We start from the raw sequence: 17,433 nt of genomic DNA on the forward strand, positions 1-17,433 counted from the left end.
TTTCCAAATCCCGGAAGATCCCGTGGTTTAATTAACTTTCCCATGCTCCTCCTCCCTCCCAACATTCCCCCCAACATTCCTTCGGAGACCATGCAGTGTTAGCCTAGCAAAAATCTTTGGGCTGAGGAGGAGGGGAAGGAATGGGGCGGTTGAATCTCATTACTCAAGGACTTGATAGGGAGTGGCTGAGTATCTCACTTTTCCTGCGCTGGAGGGGTGAGGGAATTTGTATTGGAATTAGATTGTTTGTTCAACTCGGGTTGGTATTCCAGAAAGGGAAGGGGGTTGGGGCGGTCCCCTGTTGGGGTCTCCGAGGAAGTGAGGGCTCCGGAGATGAGAACACAGCCCTCCAATGTCACCGCGTTCCTGGTATAGGTCCCCCTCCCCTTCCCTTTCTGCTCGGAGACCTCTTCGCCCTGTGGACACCATGACAACAACTCAGTGTGGGTCCCATAACAGGAAACTTGGGGCGGGGGGGGGGGGGGGGGGCTGTAAGGCCCAGCCTTTCGGGGAAGGGGAGAGCCGAGACTCTGAGCAGAGTCTAGCAGACCCTCCATCAGACAGAGATAGGAAAGGGGCCCCTAAACTTATAGAATCCATCGAGTTCCCTTCCCCCATAGTTCTCAGTTCTGTAGTGGGTGGGCTGGCAGGGACCATGACTCAGGGGGCACAGGCTCAGCCTGTGCATGGAAGAGGGCTCTGAGTTAGGAAGGATTGACCCCAGGCTTCCTGCTCCATTTTCCAGCGGCTAAGCCTACTATCAGGATTTCTGGGTTCGGACAGCTCCAATAAGCCAGTCCTGATTCAGGTGAGCCCCACTGCTTCAGTGACCAGGAGTGGGGCGGGCTGCTGTTATGAGTTCCCGAGGAAGCCCGGGCTGTCATTGTATTCCCGATGTAGTTCTACCTCCACGCTGCTCATGCCTCTGGAACAAAATCCCTCTATTCGTTGCACCTTGATTTTCTCCTCAGAAAAGGGGCGCGTTGCTATGAGGGTTAACGGAAGGGGCGGAAAAGTCTCTTCCCTGGCGACAGGGCTTAGTTTTGCGGAGACGAACCATTCTAGGGGCTAGCGGCTAATCGGCACGTCACTGCGAAAGTGCCTTCTTCCTCTTTCTCTGAACTATGCTGTCGTCCCCGGGCCGGGGCAAAGGGAAATTTAGTACTGGGAAATGTGACAACTGCGTCTATAAGGGGCCAAGATGGCGAGTAGACGTGGTTATGACCCTGGGTTGTCGAAACAGTGTCACTCCAGGTGACTTTATGTCCCCGCTCCCATGGCCGCCTCATATTGCTTCTGCTAAAACCTGAGTAGTCGCTGCCCGAGGCTCCAGCGTTTTTCAGAAAAAGTTCCTCATTCCGCAACCTGCATTGAGGGGGGAATAGGGGAAAGGGAGAAGGGAGGGCTACACCCTCTTATTCTTCATGGGAGTCTGGAATTCCTGGGTCCTGTCCCAATCACCCTCCTTCCCCTGTCCCAGCTTCATCTGCTCTGGCAACTCCCCCTTCCCAAGGTTTAATTAGAGGACTCCGGGACCAGAAAATAGGAAGAACTTCCAAAAATAAAAGCAAAACACTAGGAAAGCCGGGATCTAAGCAAAGAATACATTTTGAGTGGACTGGATACATTAAAAATCCTGAATGGGCTAAAAAAAATAACGGTAATCAATAGACTTGCCGGATCCTCAATCTTGTGTGGGTGGAGGTAGGCTAGGTGTCATCTTTCTCTTGGATATGACTCTTGGGTTCACCCCCAAAACCCGCTGCTGGACCCTTGTCTGTCCTCCAGACCGCTCCCCCTAGCCCACCCCTAATGGCCCGCATGCACTGTGTGACTTTTCTTTGGAAACTCCTGAACTGGGAGGGACTGATCCCCTACGCGTCCACCCCCCGCCCCCCACCCCCCATCCGGAAATACCGGGTAACTTGCGCTGGAGGGGAAAGCGTGAGGTTTCCCGGAAGGCAGTACCGCCTTCCCCCTCCTTCGCTCCAGCCCAGCCCCTAATCACCAAGGGGGAGATCATAAAAGGAGCCCCGTACCTCGTCTTCGCATTCTGACCTCCCCTCTTGCTCCGGCTCGTGCTCTGACTCCCGCGCCAACATGCAAGTCCTCAGGCTCCTTCCCGCTCTGACTGCGTTCCTGTACCTACTCTTATCCTCAGGTGAGGGTCTCGATCTTGACTAGCTCTTTCCCATCCGGTCCTGTCTCGGATCGCTAGCTTTGCCTGGGGAGGGACCGACAGGAGAGCTGCGGGGAGAAGGCGGCATTATCCTTAGTCGTTCTGGGCTGTCATCCAGCCCTGGAGCTTTAGTTGACTGCTCTGGGCTAGGACTGAGGGTAGGAAAGAATTTAAAACTTTCGAAGTCTCCAACTTCTGGTGGCGGGTAGGGTAGAAATGAGTGAAGTCCCACCACTCTCTGACCTTAGACTCCAAAGAGGGTTAGGGCGGGAGAGGGAGCACGACGGTGGACTGAGTTGGGCTGGGAGGGAGCCTTGTTACTCGGGGTCCTAATATACCCTGCCCATCTCCCCTCACACCCCGAATCTTTTCCTCATTCCTCAGAAGCCTTCTCTCCCCCTCTCGTTCTCTCCCGGGGGAGAAGTTGATGGTTACCCGTGGCGGGGGAATTCCAGGGCTAGGTTCTCCTCGAGGAAGTGCAGAGTCAAAAGCGCCCAGGCTTGGGGTGGGGCAAACCCGGGGGGAGTTCCCTTCAAAGCTCCTGAGATTAGTTCCTGGGAGATCGAGTCAAAATGTATGGGTTGGGGGTGGAGGGATAGAAGTGATTCAGTTTCCAGGGCCCGACTGAGGACCCGGGGCTCTATATTTGCAGGAGCCCAGGAGAACCCGATCAAGCCGCAGGTCTGGGTACATCCCCCAAACCCCGTGATCCTCTCTGGCAGTTCAGTAGTAATGAACTGCAGCACCGACTGCGCCAATCCCACTAAGATCGGCCTGGAGACTAGGCTGAAGACGACCCCGGAGGGCAACGGGTCGAATTGGAAAGCCTGGAGGCTGAGTAATGTGACCTGGGATAACAGTCCCCTATGCTATGTCAACTGCCCCGGGAAGAAACAAGGTAGCATCAGGGCTCACATCGTGGTTTATGGTGAGTGAAATGGAGGTGCTGGTTTCAGGAATCGTGGGACTAAGGGCTCTGGTATGGTGAATGATAACCAGGATAGGCAAGTAGGGATTGGGGAGGGGGAGTATCTAAGTTAAGTAACGAAAAAGGGGGTGGCATGGTAGTGGTTAGCATGGGCTAAGAGAGTGACTAGAGGGAAGAAAGGGCTGGGTTTGGCAGGCAGGCAAATACTCAATCACCCGCATCTTTGCTTAGGAATTCACTTCAACAAAACAAATATTTAATGCTATTAACTCTATGCCAGCCTCTGAGGGAGGCAAAAAGGAATGTGAGACTCGATGAAGCAGGGCCCTGCCCTCAGGGAGCTCACAGCCTGGAGATGAAACTGTGGGAAGAAAACTACAGTTTGAAAGGCAAGCTTGCCACAAGAAAGGCAAGAGCTGTCAGGCGTTCAGAAAAAGTCACATCCAGATGAGTGATCAAGAATGAACACTGGAACATGAGCAATGTCCCCCTCTTCCTGTGACCCATTCAGGCTTCTACAGACTCTGAAGCAAGCTACCTTGAAGAGGGCTGAGGCTGCTTTGCCCCAGCTCTTCAAACCCCCGACTTTATTCTTTCCATATTCACTCGGCAAACACTGAGCGTCTACTGTGTTCAGAATATTGTGCTGGTCACTGGAGGAGATACAGCTTGAGATAAAACATAGCCCCTTCCTTGCCCTTTACACCAAACACAATACAAATTATTATTTGATAAGTGAAGTCCACATGAGCTGGAGCATGGAGGGCATATAGTGGAATCAGATTGTGGAGGGTCATGAAATACCAGGGTGAGGGATTTGGGCTTTATTTGATAGATAAGAGAGAGGAGCCATGGAAGGTTTTTTGAGCAGAGAAGTGATATTACCAGATCTGTGCATAAGGAGTGGGTTTTTTTTGTTTTTTGTTTTTGTTTTTTTGGAGGGAGAGGAAGCCATGTGAAGGATAGAATGGATCTGAGAAAAGAAAAAGGAGAATGTAGGTGGGAAAATAAGTTAGGGAGTGCTTGCAAACTTTACTTTAGCAGAGCAATCTGCTCTGACAGCCTTGAACTAGAGTATGCTTCCAGCCTGCCCCAGCTACAGAGAGTAAAATTCACCAGGGAGCTTCCTTCATTAATAGTAGTACCACCTTCCACAGCTCTTCTGCAAAGAAATCTGAGCCTAGGGCAGAGCTGGACTAAAAAGTTTTTAAGGGCAGATTGTACAGTGAATCACGACAAACTTTGCTTCTGGCACCCTTCACCTTCCAGAATTTCAATCTCCCATTCAATTCTGTTGATTTGTATTTCTCCAATCAATAGTAAGTTAGAGTATTTTTTCATAAGGCTATAGATAATTTGGATTACTTCACCTGAAAACTGATCATAACTGTTGATCATTTATCAATTAGGGAATGGCTCTTATTTTTATAAATTTGACTCAGTTCTCTATATGTTTGAGAAATGAATCCTTTATTAGAGACTTGCTTCAAATTTTTTTTCAGTTACTATTGCTAGCTGTATTTCCCTCCATCCTATCCTTCCCCCCATTTATCTTATTCTTTCCTTTCACCCTGTCCCTCCTCAAAAGTGTTTTGCTTCTGACTACACCCTCCCCCAATCTGCCCTCCCTTCTATCACCACCCCCCCATCCCCTTCCCCTCCTACTTTCCTGTAGCATAAGATAGATTTCTATACTCAATTGAATGTGTATGTTATTCCCTCTTTAAGCCAGTTTTGATGGGAGGGAGTGAACATTACTCTCAATGTTCACTCCCTCCCTCTCACCTTCCCTCTTTCCCCCTCCACTGTATTTGAAGGGTTTGGGGGGAGAGCACAGGCAAGTCCTGGCTTTTACTCTGCCCATCTTCCATTCAACTGTGTTGAGATCCCCTCTGATACCATCTTGCCTCTTTGTCCAGAAGTGTTTACATACCTATTGAACCTAACCTAGCTCACCTCTCTGCCTCTTTTCCACAAGAATAGGGATTGGGATAGAGACTGGACCAGTGATTTCAAGTATAGAGAACTCTGAGGAGGAAATTCCTTGCACCAAACTCTCTATTCTACAAGGATATAATTAACTATTTTTAAACTTTTTGCAAATTAGAACACATAACTCCCAGGTTTGTAAGCCCACCTGAAAAATGAACCATGACCTTGATAAAGCCATACTGACAACTGTAACTACAACTTCTTGTTTTCAAATGTTCTGTAGCCATCTCTTAAATGATTTTTTGCCAGGAATTGAAATCAAGCTTATTTTGTTGCGGTTGTTGTTTTAAGTAATAACTTCTGCTTTTACATCTTTTACACCTAGCAAGTGCATCCGTTCCTTTCCCCCAGAACAAAAAGTCATTCACCATAATAAGAAAGAACAAATAAAAAAAGAGGAAAAAAATTGGAAAGCAGTTCTGCAAAACCAACCAACATATCAACTGAGGCAATTCTATAGTCCCCTACCCATTAGCCAAAGGAGGAAGGTGCATTTTTTCATTTCCTCTTCAGGGCCTCAGTGGCCTGAAGTTAGCAAAATTCTATTCCCTGCAGTTTGCAAATTCTATTTTCCTAGAGTTTGCAAATTCTATCCTTTCTCCCTTTTAAAAATTCAGCTTTATTTTATTTTTAGTTTCAAAGTCATTCCCTCCTCCTACCCTCCACCCTACCCATTGAGAAGGCAATAATACAATACCCATTATAAGTATGAAGCAATGCAAAACACATCTCCATATCAGCAATGCCTCCTTTTTTTTTGGGGGGGGAGGCAATTGGGGTTAAGTTACTGGCCCCATGGTCACATAGCTAGTAAGTGTCTCAGATAGGATTTGAACTCAGGTCCTCCTGACTCCAGGGCCATCCACTCTGACGCCTAACTGCCCTGCTCCCTTCTTTTTAAAATTGAGAAGCTGTTTGTTTTTCTCCAATCCTCTTGATCTTCACATATTCTCTGATCATTCGAATATCCCAGACTGTGGCTCAGCAATGGCATCTACCAATTCTTTCACTAGGGGATGAATATATCAGTCAGGTGATTTGCATTCAGAAAGTGCCATTAGGGACTTTCTTACTCTCTCCTTATTATCTCAGGTATTAACATCCTTTAGCCATCCTTGTTTTGTCTTTTCCAGTCCAAAGGTCATTCTTCTTAGCAGAAAAAAATGAGCAAAAAATGAATAGAATACCTTCTCAAAAAAAAGAAAAAAAAATAATACCTTCTCTCAGTTGCCAATTGTCTTTGTTCCTTCCATGTACAGCATTGGCCTGATTTATCCCTCCTTCAATCTTCCTCTTTTCCCCAACATAGCTTAAATACCCAGTCTTCTCTTTCATCTTTAATTTCTTCCCTGGCCTCAGCTCATTTTCTTGCTGTTACTCTTCCAGAATTGAGCCATACTGTTGTATCCACCCTCCATTTCTTTCCCTTGTTGCCATCTTCAGCATATAACTTTAAAAATCTATATTGAAAAGCTCTCCATATATCCAAACTGGCCTTTTAAAACAATTTCTATTTTTCCACCTCATTGGAATTGTTTCCTTTTGATTCTTCACAATTGTCTAGAGACAGATAGGTATCGAAGTGAATAGAGTTCTGGCCCTAGACTCAGAAACACTTACTAGTTTACACACTTACTAGGTGTGTGACCCTAAACAAGTCATTTAACCTCTTTCCACCTCAGTTTCCTCAACTGTAAGATGGAGATAATGCTAGCACCTACCTCCCAGGGTTGTGGAGAGAATCAAATGACATAATATTTGTACAGTGCTTAATGCAGTGCTTGGCACATAATAGGTGCTTAATAAATGTTTGCTCCCTTCTCCCTCCCTCTTCAGAATTTTATTCTAGAGAGTTACTCATTCCTCCTCAGCTGATTTCCCTAGTAAAATTTTAGTCCATGACATCATACATATTACTTTCCCTTGAAGCCTTGGAAATTTACTTTCATCAAATCAAGGCTGAATGTCAAACTATGCTCAGTTTACTTATTTCTATTAAAAATTTTAAGACGTAGCACTTATATTCCCTTCAAAGTTCCTATCATTTCCACTGTCAGCAACCTATTCATCCCTGTTAGTGAAAATCACATCCACAATTAAATTTCCCCTTGTTGGCTTCCTGATTTTTTGTAATTAGTTTTTTTCCTATGATCAAGTATTTATTTATTTTTTCTCTTTAGCCTCCCTCTTGGGGGAAAAACACAAACATGGCTGTAGTAACACATATTCACAATCACATCAAACAAATTCCATTATTGGCCATGTCCAAAACCGTATCCCATTCTGCATATTTAGTCCATCACTTCTTGGTCAGAAGTTGGTTAGAATTATTTATCATTAGTCCTCTAGAATCATGGCTGACCACTGTGTCCATCAGAGTTATTGTCTTTAAGTCCCTCAAAAATTGTTCATTTTTACCATTTTATTTGTTACAATATAAATTGTTCTGCTCACTTCACTCCAACCCCATTCAAGCAAACTTTTCCATTTCTTTTTTTTTTTTTTTTTTGGTTAGGCACTGGGGTTAAGTGACTTGCCCAGGGTCACACAGCTAGTAAGTGTCATGTTTCTGAGGCCAGATTTGAACTCAGGTCCTCCTGAATCCAGGGCCAGTGCTCTATCCACTTCGCCACCTAGCTGCCCCAAACTTTTCCATTTCTTACAGCCCCATAGTATTCCATTACATTTATACACCATGATTTGTTTAGCCATCCCCCAATTCATAGGCATTTACCTTAGTTTCCAGTTCTTTGCTTCCTGCACCTTTTAAAGGATGATTTTCACTGAAGAGAAAACTGAAGCCCAGAAAGGATAAGTAACATGACCAAATTCACACAGTAACTGGCAGAATGGAGCTTCTAATGACAGCCATTTGGCTCCCCTTTCCATCAGACAGTTAACAATGGCAGAGCAGAACTTCACAGAAGAGGTGTTGAACAAACAGAGGCAGCTCAGGAAAGGAGGATCAGCTGTGTGACCTTAGGCTAGTCTCTTTCCCTCTCTGGCTTCAGTTTCCCTCTTTATAAAATAGATAGATGATCGATGGATGGATATAGGTAGATGGATAGATAAATAGATGGATGGATAGCTGGATGGATGGATAGAGCATGTATTAAGTTCTTACTATGTACCAGGCACTGGGCTAAGTAGTAAGCATACAAATATAAGTAAACAAGATAGTCCCTACCCTCAAGAAGCTTATGTTCTAATAGAGGGAAGAGAATACATAAAGGGGATCTGGAAAGGGAATAGGAGAAGAGGGTACCCTACTGGAGGCAAGACAACTGTTGCAGAAAGGGAGATGTTTGGAGAGTTGAGCTGGGAGTAAAATGAGCATGCCTGGGGCCCTTCATGAAGTGGTAGTCTGAGCTAGGGACTCACTGGTCAGGGGGTTAAACCCTTCCAGATCTGATATCATTCTCTGTTTTAAGACCCATTCCAGTCCCATGATTCCCTAGGTGGCTTGGGCTTTTGGTAGGCAGAGAAAATAAGAAAGGCATTGCTTGGCAAAGGAAGTCAGGTGTCAGCCAGGCAGGAGCAGGACAATGTAGATAGAGAGCCATGATGAAGACCTGGGAAGCTCCATCCAACTTGCCCCGCAATGCAAAGCTCAAAACCTTCCAGAAGGGGTGGGCTGGTAACCAGTCAATGTCCCTTCCCACTTGCCTATTCCTAGTTCCTTCTCTGCCCTCCAGAGCCACCAAAGAACCTGGAGCTGAATCTGGAGCCTTCTCAGGAGCAGTCTTCTCTCCCCTGGATCCCTGTGGGCCAGAACATCACTTTAAGCTGCCATGTGGCAGGTGGGAGACCTCGGGAGAATCTAATGGTGGTGCTGCTTCGGGGAACCCAGGAGATGAGCAGACAGCCTGTCCCAAAGAATACCCTTGACACCGTTTTTGTCAAATTCTGGGTCACAGCCAGTAGGGAGGATGATGAGGCCAGCTTCTCCTGCCGTGCTGAGCTGAACCTTCAGCCAAGGGGACTAATGCGTTACCAGAACAGCTCAGCGCCCCTGAAGTTCTACACCTTCGGTGAGGGGCTGAGGGGGGAGGTTGAAGTGCAGACTTGGGGACCGGATAGGGCAGAAGTTCCCAAACTTATTTGGCCTACTGCCCCATTTTTTAAAATTACTCATTCCCCCCCCCCCCAAAATCTACTTTCTTTAATCCTTTAATAGTTTTTTTATTTGCATCATTTAAAAAAAATTCTATTTTTTTTAAATGATGCCTCTTAAATTTAATAATTTATTGTAAATTTGTAGGAGTTTTTCCTGCATTGAAATTTTGGTGACACAACATTATGTCATGTAACCATATCATATTGTAAACAAGTCATTACGCGCACATATTCCTGCCGTTGTATGCTGAGTTCCTGACAATTCACAACACATTCACCTGGCAACACTTACTTGTCAAGCTCTGTCGGCGGACTTGACTATTGATCTGTTATAACTTGTATTTTGTGTGTTTATTTGGAAAATAACATAATCACTATGACTTTCACTCTGTTACACAACAGATGAAACATGTACGAACAGTTTTTCAGAATTCTCTTCTCTTCTTTCCTTATGCTTCCACCACCCCTTTATTTTTATTCAACATCCCCCCAATTACACCCCAGGCTACTACCATCCCCCTGGATCATTCCAGTGCCCCCCAGGGGGTGGTATTGCCCACTTTGGGAACCTCTGGGGGTAGGGAGAGAAGCAATAAAGGCCCTGGGAGGATTATGGCCACATTGATGATAACTCCTTTCCTCAGTCACTGGTTTCCATCTCTTCTCTCTCACTTTTCCTCCTTTCCTCCAAGCCTTGGCACAAGAGCCCCCAGTGCTTGTGATCCCCAAGCTCCTGGAGGCTGGGACCAAAGAGCAGGTGAGCTGTGAGATGGACGAGCTGTTTCCAGTGGAGAAAGCCAACATACAACTGTCCTGGGGAGGGCAGAGGCTGATTCAAAACATTACCCGACATGGAGACATGCTGAGGGCCACAGCCACAGTCATGGCGGCAAAAGAGGAGAAAGGTGATAGAGAGCTGACCTGCAATGTGAGACTGGGAAATGAAACCAAGAATGTATCAGAAGACCTGACAATCTATAGTAAGGATGGAAAGGCATCAGGCTGGGGTGGCCTGGTTTGGGGGGAAGGGGGCAGGGGGAAATGAAAGGATTAGTGGAGGCAAGGATCACAACTCAGGTTCCTCTCCTGTAGCCTTCCCAGAACCTCGTCTTGTGGTCAGTGAACCCGTCCAGGAGGGATATCGAGTAAATTTGACCTGCAAGGCAGACCTGACAGCCACGGTAATGATTGAGGGAGCCACAGGTGATGAACCTGACAGAATGTCCCTGATAGTCCAGGAGAAGGACAACGGGCGATTGTTCACCTGCCAGGCCACCCTGAAATTGCGGGGAGAGACGCTGCATAAAAACAGCAGCCTGAATCTAAATGTCTTATGTAAGTGAAGACCCCTAAACCTCTGACCCCTTACCTTTTTGCTGCCAAGGCACTGACTTTTCACTCCCTCCTCTGGCTGGAACTCGGTATATTTTGGGGGAGGAGGGGAGGAGACACAGCTGGTACTCAGTACTAACCACCCTGTTATCTACAGTCCCCCCAAAGCTGGATGAGAAATGCCCAGGAAACTGGACCTGGAATGAAGGAACTGAGCAGACCCTACAGTGCATAGCTAGAGGAAATCCAGACCCCATCGTGAAGTGTGTCCCAGAAAACCAACAGACAGGGATGCCATTGGGGATACCGAAAACTGTCACCCGGGCCTACAGTGGCACTTACCGCTGCACTGCTAACAACTCCCTGGGAGAAGCAAACAAAGTCGTGTCCGTGGTTGTGATGTGTGAGTGACCAAGGAGTTGACCAGTGAGGGTGGGGAGGATGGCTCCCTTACTCAGAGGGGCTGGGAACAGAATAAATTTCATCTCTTGGAAGGCAGGAAAGCTTTTTTTTTCTTTTTATCCCATTGATGAGCACACGGCCCTGTAGTAACTGGATAAATTATTTCAATGGAATGGATAAATGGGGCACAACATTTTAGGAGGGGCATAGATACAGTAGAGAAACCCAGGCACAGACCAAGATAGGGAGGACAGTGAAGGCTCTGCAGCTGGGGGAAATTGTCTGAAGAAACTGGGGATAGTCAGCCTGGAGAAAAGAAGCCTTAGGGATGGAAAGACTGGAAAACTTTAACTATTCTATTATCTGAAGGGCTGAAGGGTTAAAGGATTGCTTGTTCTACTAGAGCCAGAGGCCAGAATGAGGAGAGGGGTGTGGAGAAAGCTACAGTGAGGAAGATTTAATCTCAATGTCTGGAGGAAAAAAAAGACCTTCCTAAAAATAGAACGGGCTGCCTCAGGGGTGAATTCTTGTTCACCTTCACTTGAGGTGTTTTAGCCTAAAGAATTGGTGCCCCCTGGTCATGGAAGCTTTAATAAGGGTACTTCCCCTCAGAGGGACTTTGATAGGATTTGCCCTGAAGTCCTGTCCATTTTCGGGGTGTTGGGCAAGACAGGCCCATGTAATACTCATTGAGCCATTCTTCCAGTCCAGGATGTGGACCTGAGGCCAATTCTCGTCGGCATACTGATCAGCATGGTGGCTGTCGGTATTGTGATCTCCGGGGGATATCTTTATTACCGGCAGCAGCGGATTAGAAGTTACGAGCTGAAGAAGGCACAGGAGGCTAGAGCCTTGCAGCCTATCAAGGCAGAGGCCAAACCATGCCCCTAGATGGGGTCCCACCTTTCCCTGAACAAGCACTTTATTTTGGAGAGTTGAAGGGCTGGCTAACCACCTTGTTGAAGAAACTAGGATGTGACCAAAGCCTGAAGCCATGGCCAGGAAGTTGCCCGACACTCTTCCTGGATCTCAGGACAGCATGTGAGGTCTTGCTTGATCTCTGGGCCTAAGGTAGCCTGAAGCCCCTTTGGAGCCACATAACAGGCTGGGCTGGGCTGGGCATGTCTGGGTGATGGGAATGGGACTCAGGAACCTAGGGATAGGAGTTGTGGGGCTGATAAGAATGTGACTGACTACTGATCACCTGTGTCTGAGAATGGACTCAGGGATGTACCCGACAACATTGACATGGGAGCAGAAGAAGGCTCATGTGGAGCCTTGGGCCAGCACAGAAGGAAACACTAGCTGAGGACTGACTGACTGACTGACTGACTGACTGACTGCCTCAACACCTTGGACCTGGAGAGAGAGGGGAGACGCTGGGTGATAGAGAGGGGTGTCCCAGCCCATAGCTTGTCCTCTTCTCTACTCCTTCCAATAAAACTTGACCAATGTCTCTGACTCTGCTTCTGGGGCAACAAATTGTCTCAAGTCACTACCCTCCTGATCCCCAGGCCCTTTCACCTAACCTTGGACCTGGTGGAAACCTAAAGCATTGGGTGTGGAATGGGTGTCACTGATTGTAAAACAAGGCCAGCAGATATAGACAGTGCCTACTCATACATGCACAGGCCTTGAAACACACACACACACACACACACACACACACACACACACACACACACACACGCCCCAGTGAGGGGAAATCCCAGTTTCCAAAGGTAGTCTACTCCACTATGGGATAGCTCTCCTTAAGTACTTCTTTCTGACATTGAGCTCATCAGCCTTTCTCTGATTTTTATTATTTCTCCTTGTTCTACCCTCTGGGACAAGCAGAACATTCCTGATCACTTGATACTCTTTAATTAATTGAAATCACCTATTAGTCCCCCTCCCCCACCTTCTCTTCTTCAAATTGAACATTCCCAGTTCTTAAAAACCAATTCTTGCTAGGCATGGTGTCCCATGCCCGTAATCCCTGCCACTAGAAGAGGATGGGGCTGGTGGAGTTTTGAACTGCAGCAGGTCTAAAATAAATAAATGAATGAAGTCCAGCACCCTCAATGGTAATCCTGAGAGTAGAGGCCCACCAAGAAGAGTGAACTTCCCCAGGTTGGAAATAGAATAGGTTGATGTTTCCATGCAGGGCCATGAGTGGCTACTGCATTTCTAGGCCAGGGGAAATTGGGAGACCCTGTCTCAAAAACAAACAAAAAAGCCACATGGCTGGTTTGCAAATGTGTTTCCTATAATGAAGAGCCCAGAAATGAACACGATGCTGTACACATAGCCTGATATGTCAAAGGACAACATGAGTCTCACCCCCGAGTTGAGTCCAAGACTTTCAGTGTTATCTTATTAGATTTTGCTGGGATGTTCTAACCTGTCAAGACCTTTTTTGGAATCTTCTTTCATCCAGTGTCTCAGCTATTACTGTAGCTGTTTCTTGTGCAAAAGTGATGAGCAGGCTTAAACTTAAATAAAAGCCTTTATCCAAGTCACAGATAAAAATGCTAAATAGCACCGGCCAGTCCAAATGCAGAACCCTGAGGTTCTTTGCTAAAGAACACTTCTGAATAGGCATGAAGCCATTAATCACTGACTTCTGGGTCAGGCCATTCAGCTAGCTCTAAATCCACTTAATTTTAAGACTACTCAACTCTACATTTCCAAACTGTGTGGCTTAGTGCTGGAGTAAACTCACAAGTATAGTATATTTAAAATTTTTGACTTTAATAAATAGAACTGTTAATTTCGGGGGGGGGGTTGCCTAGGGGTGCTATAGAAAAGTTCCTGGGCCAGCTAGGTGGTGAAGTAGATAGAACACGGGCCCTCGATTCAGGTGGACCTGAGTTCAAATCCAGTTTCAGACACATAACACTTACTAGCTGTGTGACCCTCGGCAAGTCACTTAACCCCATTGCCTAGCCAAAAAAAGGAAAAAGAAAAATTCCTGAGACACTAAGAGTGGGTGCAGTGAACTGAGAAAGCCTGAGAACCTCCAGCCTAGCCTAAATCTCTCTTTTTTTTTCATCCACGAAAATATCATGACTTTGTCAAAATGCTCTGCTAAAACTGTATGTCTACAGTAGCCCTCTGATAATTCCACTGATCTAGTAACCTGGCTGAAAAAGGTGATGAAGTTAGTTGGACATGACCTCTTCTTCCTCTGACACTCCATTCTGATCTCTCACCTGATGGCACATGAAATACCTATCATGTCCCTCGGAGGACAAGTGACTGCTTCCTGGCCCCATTTTGGGAAGAATGCCATATCTATGACTTACCTCCAATATATTCAGTGGTCCTTTCCTCTCTTCTTTGCTGCTTCAATTTCCTGAATTCTACCTCTTCTGGTCCTTCCTCTTCTTGGTTTTCATACTGACACCTTTTTTTTTTAAGCAAATATTTAATTTTATTTTATTATAACTTGGAGAGAGGTGAGGCATTCCTCAAGCCTCTTTACTATCTCCTCTTTTAAAAGGAAGACCAGCTTTCACTCCAGCACACATTCAAACGTTCACACACACACACACAACACACACACACACACACACACACACACACACATACCTCCACCACCACCGCCTCCCTACCTTCTGTCACATTTCCACAGATCCACTTACATACTTGCCTCCACATAGAACTCCAGGGACTCTACTCTGGTTCATCTGGCTCAATAGCCAGGGAAAGGGGTTGGAGGAAGGCTATATCTAGATGCACCCCCTTCAGACAAACTCTGTCAGGGGGTGGGGGAGAGGGTGACTCTGATCCCTCCTCTTGGCCCCTAACATAGAGGCCCTCCAAGGGACAGGGTGGGGCATCTATGACCTTATCTCTGTGCCTTGGGAGAGGCCCCTCAGTTCTAGGATACTTGCCATGAGGGCATCCTCTTCTCTTGCCTTACTAATCCTGCTGCTGCTGGTAGCCACTGGTGGTGGCCAAGGTGAGAAATGGAAGGGGTGGTCAGTGGTGCCTGGATAGGACATGGTGGGACCAGAAGGCCAGGAACCAGAGTCTGAGCTAGAGCTTTAGCAGACACCTTCTGTGCATACTTCTCCAGCAGTCCTCTAGGCACAGAAGCTGGGGTGGAAAGATGGGAGATTGTACTAGGAGCCTTCACTCTCTAACTTCTTTCCCAGAGCTCCTGGAAAAAAATGGCTTGGGCTGGCTGTTGTGGGGAGAGAATGTGTGTGTAAGGTGAGGTGGGGATGAGAGCCTGGTAGCCCTCATCACCAAACTCCACCTCTGTATTTATCTCTTCTTCTCACCTCCCACTGGAGGTGTTCTGTTCCTCTTTGTATATCTGGCCTGGTGGGGATAAGGCTAGGGGTATTCTAAGGGTCTGTTCCTCCTTCTGCCTACCCTCACTTCTTAAAGGACTTCCTTCAGTGCCTTCTTTGCTAGGGACCCCAGAGCATTTCTGAGTTCCTATCTGGCCTTATCAAATGCCAAGGTTAGTTTGGAATGATGGGAATAAGGGAGAGAAAGTTCAGGAACAAGGGATCTCAGAAAGCTGACCCTCTTCATCACTCCCTCCACAGAGGTCCATGGGCCTTTCTGGGTTCGAGTCTTGCCACGAGAGGTGAGCATACCTCTTGGCAGCTCTGTTTGGATCAACTGCAGCACAAGCTGTATCCAGCCTGAAGCCTCGGGTTGATCACTTCACTGACTCAGGGCAAAAAAGTGACAGGACCAGGATGGGCTGCTTTCCAGGTACTGGATGTGAGGGCCTGGGATTCAGCAGCCCGATGCTTCTTTACCTGTGCTGGAGAAACCCAGGAGGCCACTGCCACAATCAAGGCCTACAGTGAGTGGAAGGGGTGAATCTTCATTTTGATTCAGGGCCCTGGATCTCAGAGAGACAGGGACAAATGAGAGGAATTGGGGACTCTAGGCTTGGGACCCTGGAGCACCCTAGGTGGTCATGGGCTGTGACTGGCTAGGCCCAAGGGAGGTCTAGGGCTCCAGGGGTTGGAGATGAGGCGGGTGACCTCCATCCTCCCTCTCCCTTCTCCCAGGCCCCCCACAGACTGTGGTCTTGGAACAGCCACCCCTCATAGATGTGGGCACTGAATACAAGTTTCACTGTCACGCGTCCTTTGTCTTCCCTCTGGAGAAGCTAACTATGATGCTGAGCCTCGAAGGCAGAGACCTGTGTTCTGTTAGCTTAGCTAGGTCAGGCTACCTCCTTGAGTCAGCCAATGTGACCTGGACCTCCAAGCTCCAGCCACGCCTCCAAGACATGGGGCAGCTCCTGTCCTGCCGCGCAGTGCTTAACCTTGATGGCTTCCTGGTCATTCGAAGCTCCAAACCAGTGAGGCTACACTTCCGAGGTGAGGGCCACACAGGCAGAAGCGGGAAACATTGGGGTGATTTCTTATCTAGGGGAGTCCTGATTGTTGGGATTATGGAGGAGACTCGTTTCCCACTGCCCCCATCAATGTGGGGAAGGGGGAGGCCAGGTGGAAAAGGACAGGAAGGTACTGGAGAGGAAAATGAGACCTTGGGAAAGAGAAGGAGGCTTCAGGGACTCAGAAGAGCCTGAAAGGGCAGAGGTGAGTAACCCCTGACCTCATCTCTCTGCCCTTCCTCCCTTTTTTCTGCAGAGAACCCGATGTCTCAGGTGGTAGCCTGGGTTGCTTTAGCAGCCCTGGCTGGGCTCCTGCTCCTTATTTTAGGTGTGTTCCTCTTGCAGTCTAGGGGGCAGCTGCAGTCAGAAGCCTTGTCCCCCTCTGGTGGAACTTCGGAAGAGAAGGTGTGAGGGACATTAGTGTGTCCGACAGCAAGAAGTGGCTGGACCAACCAAGGCAGGAAGCCAAGCCCCTCATAGTGCCTTCGACCCTACTGGCCTCCTAACAAGCTGAGAAGGATGCCCCTCCTTCCACCCTCCTCCCCTCCCCTCAAGCTAGCAACCAGTACTAGCTTAAGTTTAGGGAAACAGAGCGACTCTTCAGGGCTCCAAACTCCAGCCTAGGAACAGTCCTGGGCTCCACGCTTTGGGGCACTTCAAGCAGCAAGGAATTCGGCTGACAAACCTGGCAGAGAGGAAAGACTACTATCGGAGTCTGAGGACACGGGTCCAAATCTACTTGCTAGCTGGGTGACCTTGGGAAAATTACTGAGCCTTAGTTTTTCCTCCTAAAAAATGAGAATAATCCCTACCTCACAGGGTTATTGTGAGTAAAGTTCGTCTTAAACCTTAAAGACTATAGGAATGATTGAGATGTCACCTCGCCTCCTTTCTCCGCCCTTTTCCCCCCTACCCTAACGCACTGGCGGAGTCCCAGACCACAGTCCGCTGCCTTATGCGTCACCCCCACACCTTTCACAAGGCAGACTCTAGACCAACAGCTTCCGGTCCCCGTTTAGACCAGAAGTCCCAGGGGTCTGAATAAGCCCAGTTCTGCCTCAAGAGCCCCAATCACCCCAGGTTGGGAATGGGAAGACTGGAGTGGGGGGGCCAAGACAGTACTTCAATTCT

General features: G+C 47.6%; 2 protein-coding genes across 3 annotated transcripts; both read left to right on the forward strand.

Moving 5' to 3' along the window:
* The first annotated feature begins 1,957 nt into the window (after positions 1–1,957).
* Positions 1,958–12,410, forward strand: LOC110214227 (intercellular adhesion molecule 1-like). 2 transcript variants are annotated; one of them, XM_020995029.2, is made up of 7 exons: positions 1,958–2,161; positions 2,832–3,107; positions 8,795–9,130; positions 9,908–10,195; positions 10,308–10,550; positions 10,705–10,950; positions 11,656–12,410. In XM_020995029.2, the coding sequence occupies exons 1-7, from the start codon at positions 2,101–2,103 to the stop codon at positions 11,838–11,840; spliced, it is 1,635 nt and encodes a 544-aa protein (XP_020850688.1). In that variant the 5' UTR covers positions 1,958–2,100; the 3' UTR covers positions 11,841–12,410. The 2 variants fall into 2 exon arrangements, with proteins under 2 accessions (XP_020850688.1, XP_020850689.1); XM_020995030.2 differs by having other exon boundaries at positions 11,661–11,751.
* Positions 12,411–14,699: 2,289 nt separating this feature from the next.
* Positions 14,700–17,364, forward strand: ICAM4 (intercellular adhesion molecule 4 (Landsteiner-Wiener blood group)). Its single transcript, XM_020995032.2, is given in 5 exon segments — positions 14,700–14,895; positions 15,494–15,601; positions 15,604–15,759; positions 15,971–16,285; positions 16,559–17,364. Coding segments are annotated over 5 exon segments (801 nt in total). The 5' UTR covers positions 14,700–14,828; the 3' UTR covers positions 16,714–17,364.
* The last annotated feature ends 69 nt before the right edge of the window (positions 17,365–17,433 follow it).

The sequence above is a fragment of the Phascolarctos cinereus genome, unplaced genomic scaffold (genome assembly GCF_003287225.1).
Source record: "Phascolarctos cinereus isolate Bilbo 61053 unplaced genomic scaffold, phaCin_HiC Scaffold_4;HRSCAF=312, whole genome shotgun sequence".
In the NCBI taxonomy this organism is placed as follows: Eukaryota; Metazoa; Chordata; class Mammalia; order Diprotodontia; family Phascolarctidae; genus Phascolarctos; species Phascolarctos cinereus.

Excerpts from the sequence above, each read along its gene's own strand:
- LOC110214227 (XM_020995029.2), top strand. The coding sequence starts at position 2,101 with ATGCAAGTCCTCAGGCTCCTTCCCGCTCTGACTGCGTTCCTGTACCTA. Across the intron at positions 9,131-9,907 it reads CCTGAAGTTCTACACCTTCG|CCTTGGCACAAGAGCCCCCA; the intron begins GTGAGGGGCTGA and ends CTTTCCTCCAAG. Across the intron at positions 10,551-10,704 it reads CCTGAATCTAAATGTCTTAT|TCCCCCCAAAGCTGGATGAG; the intron begins GTAAGTGAAGAC and ends TGTTATCTACAG.